The 8,526-nt window shown below is 43.4% G+C and overlaps 1 protein-coding gene across 1 annotated transcript; it reads right to left on the reverse strand.

Annotated features, from left to right (window-relative positions):
• Positions 1-1,315: 1,315 nt before the first annotated feature.
• On the reverse strand, positions 1,316-7,065 carry SLC35G1 (solute carrier family 35 member G1; the record flags this gene model as incomplete). Its single annotated transcript, XM_084265126.1, has 3 exons — positions 6,719-7,065; positions 2,555-2,735; positions 1,316-2,075 (listed from the first exon to the last, which is right to left on the reverse strand). The coding sequence occupies exons 1-3, from the start codon at positions 6,945-6,947 to the stop codon at positions 1,316-1,318; spliced, it is 1,170 nt and encodes a 389-aa protein (XP_084121252.1). The 5' UTR covers positions 6,948-7,065.
• Between the last annotated feature and the right edge of the window lie 1,461 nt (positions 7,066-8,526).

Genomic DNA, 8,526 nt, shown 5'->3' on the forward strand with positions numbered 1-8,526 from the left:
TCCCCGATATTCAACATTTATTCCTCTGCAAACATGAAGCACGCTAAGATCAATAACAGAAACCTTTTTTCTTAGTGTTTGTTGCTATCTAGATAAAGCCCATAAAAGTGAGAAGATATGCAAAAGAAGTGATTAAGTGCAAATTATGAAGGGCACTGCCTGATGTAGTGTGGATCCATGTTATAGATACGCGTGCGCAGCTCCAGTCTCATACCAAGTTCTCCTCAAACTTGTTCTGTAGATTCTCTGTTACGACCTCGGCCAACCTGCACCTTCTGTGAAACTGCAATTGCTCTGCACACTTGTAAACTCTTAGGAAATAGGCAAATGCTGTATTGTAAGTCCTCCTAACTTTATGAAGGCCAAGACGACAAGCTTGGTCTCACAAAAAACTTTTGTATAAAAAGAAAATCTACACTAAAGGGTCATAAGCATCACTTTAAATAATCTGTATTAAATACCTAAAAAATATAATCTTTTGCATAGAATAAAGAAAAGTGCAGCTACATCATAACATTCCATACCACAAGAAATGGCTATTTACGAGTGGTATACAATTGTTGTCTCTCATCACCGAGACTGCAGCAACTAAAGACTACTGGGAAAAATCCTACTTTAAAAAATGGATTAGGGTGTCATTAAGTCTGTAAAGCAAGTGCAAACATTTTAAACTCTTTTTAAAAGAAAGCAAAGCTGATAAATAATTTCCATAAATTAATTTTCTCTTGATATTACTTGGAAAGATGAAATACCCTTTGTTCTTCTAGAATCCAAATTAAAAATAAATCCCCATTTGGCATCTGGGTGGGGAGGGGAGTGGATTGCAAAGCTTGTCAATGTGCAAGCTTTATATCTTCTATAAAAGTTAGATGTTTATAGGATTGTAACTCTTCATTCCCTTCTAACTTTTGTATTACAATCTCTCTGGTAAGCAAGTACAGAATAGCATTAAATAAGCTGAGAAGACTGATTTCCACTGCTCACATAAATAAAGGGTGTAAGAAGTGGAGAATCAGAAATTTTAGGAAAACATAAGCAAAAAACCTATTGTCCACTTTTAATAGGAAGCAAGCAACTTTTACCTTTCTCACTACTTCTCATATATACATGCCTTAACATGAGAAAGAAAAGGATATACCTTATCAGTTGTTAAGACATCTTAAATTTTGGCATGTTTATTTTTGTAAATCAACATTTGATTGGATAAAACTTGGTGCTACAATTTGGTAAATTAGATATTTAAAATAAATAAAAATAAATATAGTAAATGTATTTCAAGATTGCTTGTTTCTGCAATGGCCTGGTGTCTGTATTGTTAGATTTCATTTTGCTTAGTTTTTTTTAAGCTTTGTCGCCACTTACGAATGGCGGTTCCAGAACTGCTAGCTACTACACAAAGGGCACCCCCCACAGTCCACCAAGTTGGTATATGATTGAGAAAAAGAATTTGTAAAATAAAAGCAAACACCACGTCCATCGTTTTCATTATGGCTACAGGTCCAGCTTTCTCTATCTGTAATGCCTTTGTGAGAAATATCTGACCCCCTAACCCTAATATGCCTATTAATATTAGAAGAACCCTGTCTCTTCCACAATACGGTAAACGCCATTCATTCATAACAAACAATGCTATAACACATCCAATTAAACCAATGACTGCATAATACCAAATTGACAAAAAGTAATGCACAGATTTGCCCACCTTCCTTAGAATAACAATAGTTGAAGCTGTAGATACTGTGCTCGTAACTGCTGCTATAGTTCCTTTAAGGTGATCTGTGTAACTTCCTTCAATCCCTGTAACTTTTGACCCAAACAGAAATGGTGGTCTGGCAATAAGAACCACTCCAGCGATTGCGAAGAGAGTAAACAGAAGATCCCAAAAACTGTACTTCTCTTTGAGGAAGATCCACGCCAGCAACGATGTAAAAACAGGACTACTAAAAGTTATAACAGTGGCATCAGCTAGTGGCATGACTTGGAAAGCATAGTAGAGAAGAATCATTGCGCTAGAGCCAAGGAATCCTCGGAAGAAAAGAAAAATTCTTTTACCCTTTGGTCCCAAAAATCCTGTTCTGAAAAACAGAAATGTCACATTAATGTCACTGACTTGCTTATTTCACAACGATTATCCAATCATATTTAATAGTATGCAGCTTTCTAGATGATGAACTTATTTTAAATGTCAGAATATTTTTACCTGACCACAGTCTCATCACCACCTCAAATTACATTCAGAGTCTGGAAGCTATGTTTCCAGCTATTTATTTTCTGCTTCTAAAATAACTCAGGAGTATCTAAAAGTTCCTTTTCTTCTTTGTTTTGAAACCACCACTTCATGGAAGATCAATACATTTAATTGTAGAAATATCTAAAATTCAGGGAATCAAAGATTTTCCATTTTCTGAATTGTATTAAGAAACTATCAAGTAATCCAAACCAATGCAATTATGCAATTGAAATCTGAATTAAAATAATATCACAACCTGATTTAAGTGGACAATGACTGCATATCAATTTTTAATAAAAAAATTTAAGTACTAGTGACACTTACTTGTAGTATATTAAACCAGGAAGAACGAATGCCATTTGGAAAACACATCGGAATGCACTCACTTCTACTGAATGTACATCCTCTATTTTTTTAAGAAATAAAGAGGCCACTGAGAAAAGGAAGGCAGACAGTACAGTGTAAAACAGGCCAAGTCCTGGACAGGCAGCTTTCTTCTTTGTTCCTGCAACAGATAAACTCCAGTTAATAACTGCATACTGCAGTGCCCCACATATTTGTAGCCATTCTGGTGGCTACAGGCCTATGTAACCAATACAAATTTCACATGTATTTACCAGACCTACCTTGAAAATACCTTTTGCGGAACACCACGGTTCTTTTTTTCTTAAAACCAGATATAAGAAATGAACTGTAACACTTTGGGTACAAAACCATTCCTACACTTCTCAGTTCTACATGAATTAGTAGGTTTTACTTCTTGGAGGCACCTGACTAGTTTGGCGATTGACTTTAGAACTAGTCATATCATTCCGACCACCACCCAAAGGACCAATAAATACAACTCACTGGAAAATGGTCCATGGACAGATTCCAAAACAGTGAAACTTACTACCTGAGAATGATCTGATTATTGTGTCAGCTAATTAAGGTTCATAAGCAACAACTTCATTTCCTTTCTCACAAACACAGAGAAGTAAAAATTGTGTACAGGGCCTCACTTCTGATACACCTCATTTATTTTGCAGATCAATCACCGAAAATTTGACCCAGGCCTTTTATATAACATGTTCATCTTGCTGTAAGAATCCAAATATTTTCTTCAGATAAACATTTTTAAGCAGAAGAAATTGACATGACTAATTTTAAAGCATCATAGGCCTGGTTCAAAGTACTGGTACCTATCACAGTTCCACAAAAGCCTTAGTTCATGCTTACTTATCGTGCTTTCTCTTTCTGAAGTAGTTTCCCAAGTCTAATGGTTCCTCACTACTTTAGGCCCACTTCAGTGACATACTCGTCCTCACTCCACACATCTTCTCCATCCTTAATTGTTTGAAAAGGCCTAACCAATCATTAGAGTGAACTGTTCTTAAACTCAACGTCTCCCAAGAAACCTGCTTTTTCTGTTATTTCCTTATTTATTATTATTATTTCCTGCTTTTTTTTTTCTTTTTTTTGCTTTTTCCCGTTGCATAAAAGGAACGGTCTTTCCACTGAACCTAGAGGTGAACACCATAGAAAAATCTGAGTGGGACAGTTCCTCACTATCTCTTTTCCTTCTACCTGCATAAAACATTGGGATCTACCTTTACTTCAACAACACCCTCTAAAGCTGAAATCAAGAATCCCTGAGGTAGTGTTTTGATAAAAGGGTGCTTCGTCTCAGATTAGCGTGGGAGCCTGTGCGCCTGAGGGAACCTCTAAAACATAATCATCAGGGCAGGGCTCTGAGTTGCTTAGCAACTAAATAAGTTTGGAGAGGGTTTTGTTTTCTTTTGGGTGTGGGTTTTTTTTTTTTTAAACTAACAAAACTTGTGACAAACCATTTTGATGTTCCTTGAGATCTGCACTGGGGGCTGAGAAACTGCTTCATACTACCTTAGAGCAGAGATAATGGGCTGATACAGGATGTATAGCACTGGTTCTGGCTCCAACAGTTCTGGTGACCCAGGCTTTACAACTGCAATTTGATTTAAAGTAGGCAGGTGGCCTGCTTTCCAAGGAATCAGCCACACTACAGCTGAAAATGAACAGCAGTTTCTACTAGATAAAAGTATTTCTATTTAGCAACAGCTAGTTACATAAAAACAGGCTGGGACATCTACCAATGATGAAACAGAGTGAATTTTAAAAATTTTCACTGATTACATAATATCCTATTCCATGCTGTCATGCAACTGAACTGCAAAATCAACATCTCTAGTAATAAAGCAAGAGGATCTATGGCTGAAATGGGAAATCCAAAACCAGGCTGGCTTATGGATGAACATAGCACAAACAGAACTATTAACAAACACAACTATTAACTATTTCAGGTAGGATAGATAGCTCATCAGATTGCTACAGAAAAAAGCCAATATAAATAATGGACGCATTGAAATGGAAAACAAATCAAATTAAAGCACTGTAAGATCAAAGGATCTTATACCCAGAATGGATTTGGAGGAACAAAAGAAAACCAGAAGGAAACTAGCCAATATTCCAAGCCTATCAGAAACACTGGCTTGTAATACTAGAATTTAAACCCTCAAACTAGAAGTTAAACCATCAACATCTCATATTGCAAAAGCATGTACTCAGTGCGATGAGAAAGTGTTTTATTTCCTTTTAAAAATAAAATGGCACAAGTTCAAAATAAGAATTGTAATACTGAAGAATACTTATTTCAAAATATGTTCTAAGGAGATGTTTGGTTAAGCTGACATTCCCACCCCACAAAAATATTGAGCCTTCAAACACTAACCCAACCCCACCAAAATACTCACACGCTCACACTTTTTCCTTTAAAAGTGTAGCAGTCTGAAAATAAAAAAGTTTAAAGTAGCACCTGAGTCCTCTTTTCTGAATGGCTACAGGTTTCAGATTTGGTTTTCCAATTTTATTCCCTGGTCAGCTCCACATGTAAGAATTTCAAACAGTCTTCCATTCTGGTTTTAAGTACTAATCAAATGTCTCTCACTTCACACCATTTTCTGTGTAAATCCTTTTTGTTTGCATTTTAATGCCATGCTTTCTTGCAAACAGTTTATGTATTTGCAAAACACATATAGTGAAGAGAATTACACTTCTCACATACATGATGTTGAGAAGAGTAGCAGAGGCAAGAGAGTACTAGCTATATGGTCAGTGAGAAGATGGTTTTCCCAAACTGGCAGGAAAGCCACAAGAGGGTCATCTGTAGTTCAGCTCTCTCAGACTTCAGCAAGGCACCAGGAGAACATCAGCCTGTGTATGAACTAACTGTGGCTATGCAGACAAGACCTGGGCATGGTTCATAAAGTTCCGCCTTTGACTATATTAACATTTTGCTAGACAGACTAATATAAAAAAGGTACTTTTTAGTGAATAAATGCACTTCTCAGGATGTCAATTCCCACCCCCTCCACCCCATCTTGCCTCAGAAAGTGATACTACTGTGACTTTCACTGGTGAAGTATGGTATCTCTTTTGGCTTCTCCATGACTCACTGGCTAACAAAGATTTCCGTTTTGTCCATTTTCTGCTGTTAAGTCAATAATAGTCCATAATTAACTAGAAACACATTTTCAGTGAAGTTGTTTTGAAGTTAGACATGCTGAAGTACTTCAGATAACAAATTCAAAAGTTATTTTCAGAAGGCTTTTATGTTTCCAAAAGGAAGCCACACTGAGCTTACAAAAACATCCTGAGTATTTTACAGTAACTTTGTGGCTTTTATGATTCAAAATGACCAAGAAGCCAGGCACAGGCTAAGACAAGGAGTACTTTCACACTAAAGCAAGGTAAGAATTACCACGGAAGTACTAGTTACAAGCATGTGGACTTGCTGAACAGCACTCACGCCCTTTCTCAACATATTTACGTGGCCAGAAATTCGCGCTGCCAGGCGGCACCTCGATTTACCCAAACCTATCCAGTCTTACTTTAAAACTTTGACAACAGGAAGTACTGTTCTCCCAGGGACAACCGCTACCGCAGCCCTCACAGCTCTACGTGTAGCAGTGACCGAGCAGCAGCCCGCCCCGGGCATGGGCGCGACCGGAGGGGCCCCGAGCGCTCTGCCCTCTCCCGGGGGGCTGCACCGGGAAGCCGGCCCGAGCCGAGCCCGGCGTACAAGCACAAGGGCTGGCGCCGTGGCGCGGCTGCCGCTCTCCTCGACTACCACTTCACTGCGAACCGGCTTGCCCAGCAAAGCGGAGGGGGAGCAGGAGGACGCCGAACGCGCTCGCACGGGGTCGGCCCGGTGTTCCCCCGCCGGGCAGTAGGTGGGAGCCGCCGCACGCGGGGATGGCCAGGCTGCAGCCCACGGGCAGCCGGTAGCGGGGCCGGCACAGGTGCGGGGCGCCCTCTGCGGCGGCCCAAGCGCGCCCCGCCGCCGCGTGCGGGGCGCCCCGGTGCCGCTTCCTCTTCCTCTGTCCCGCCGGCAATGTCACCCCGAGAGCGGGCAGCCCAGCCGGGAGGGCGCTGCCCCCCTGCCCCGCTTGCCAGAGTCCCCCCGCTCCTCACCGGGTGGCTTGCAGCAGCGCGGCCAGGGCAAGCCCGAGCAGCAGCCACAAACGCGGCGCTCTTCTGCGCCCGCCGCCTCCACACCGGGCGCTGGGCACAGGCAAGGCTGCCCCGGCCCCGGCCCCGGCCCCGGCCCCGCTCCGTCCTCCGTGCTCAGTGGCACCTCCGGCTCCTTCCCGCCCGCTGCCGGAGCAGCGGTGGCGGCCTCGCCGCCCTGACACAGCACCATGAGGACTCCGTGCTGCCCGCGATGCTACCGGCTCCTCACAAGCCGGCAGGCACCTGGCCTCCTGCGCATGCGGTGCCACCGCCCAGAGCCGCCCGGCCCCCTCCCTCCCCCGCCCGGAGCGCCCTACACCCACGGGGCGGGGGGACTTGTGCCAGGTCGCGGATCACACCCGAGTTAGGAACAGCCGGCTTGCCAGTGCTCTACAGTGGCAGATACCTGCCTGAAAGGCTGGGGGGAGCCGAACGGCCCTGCCGGGACAGGCGGTAGCACCCTGCCCGTTCCGTACCAGCGGCCCTACAGCCTGCGGTGGCCCCCTGTGAGGGACGCGGCGCGGGCAGCGGAGAGCTTTGGCCGGGCGAGGGGCCTGGGCCGCGCCGGGGCTCGACGAAGCGAGGCTATGGCGCCTCGGGAGGGGGAGCTCTCATCTCACCGGAGAAAGGAGCGGGACAGCCGGGTGACCCGTTAGGTGCGGCCGGTACCGCCGCCGGGGGGGGCTCGGCCGTGCGGGGCGGCGCAGGCCGCGGTTGCTGCAGAGCAACTTTCTGAGACGACCCGCTTGCAAGCAAATAGAGCTGGAAAACGGTGACACGAAACTATTTTGTGGGCGTTGTTGCGTCATCTGAGCGCCTGAAATAAAAGTATATAGCTGCTGTACGCGGGACTGATTCCTCACGGTATCGGCTCATCACCCTGCTCACAGGCAGGATCCGCACCGAGATAATTGAGCTTTTATTACAGCTACTCAATATTCTGTGTGTCACAGTTTGAAACCCTGCTGGTCCAATCTCCTCACCGACTGAAAGAGCTCGGCTTTCCTTCAGCGGGCCCATTAACATTTAATTGCCATGTCAGTGAGCAGCAGCATCTCTGTGGAAGAGCTGCTGCCTGCACCAGCCGCGTCTGTGGAGGTCAAAATGGAGCTGGGAGCCTGGTGGGCGATTTAGTCATCCTGTGTGTTATGCGAAAAGCCTTACAGGGTTGTTAGGAGGGTACAAAAATCATTTAACCACCTCCTTGTGGTATCTTTTCCTTTAAATCCAACCCAAAGACCAGTACTGTCTATGTCATTGGGCAGGGGAGTCAGAAAGGCAGGGGAGCTGGTGCAAAGAAATAGAGAGTAGTCCCTTTCCTCAGCAAAAGGTGCAGAGAAAAAAAGCGCATAGTAAATTTTAAATGCTAAAGTTCTTCCCTTTTGAGCACGTTGAGTTGTTACCAGTAATTAAAATAGGGAGGAATTTCTATTTGAAGAAGATACTTACGCTCACGCTAATCTTTCAGCTGCATAAATTAATGAGTGTTTATTTCTTTATTCTTACCAAGGGGAAATGCAATCTGTGGCGTTAGCAAAGTGAGCACTAAATGGTAAATACAAGCTATTTCACAAAAACTATATCAAGCTTTCCCTCAAGCTACCTCATAAAAGCTATTTCAAGCTTTCCTTGTCTCTGATTTAGCACATTTTATAGTCCATGCTAACCCACCAGAGGCCATAAGTATTTCATTATTTCAGAGCTAGGATTTGATTAATATGACCAGAATTATTTCACAAATTATTCTTAACTAAAAGCTAAATGTGTTA

The sequence above is a fragment of the Gallinula chloropus genome, assembly GCF_964237585.1.
Source record: "Gallinula chloropus genome assembly, chromosome: 5".
In the NCBI taxonomy this organism is placed as follows: domain Eukaryota; kingdom Metazoa; phylum Chordata; class Aves; order Gruiformes; family Rallidae; genus Gallinula; species Gallinula chloropus.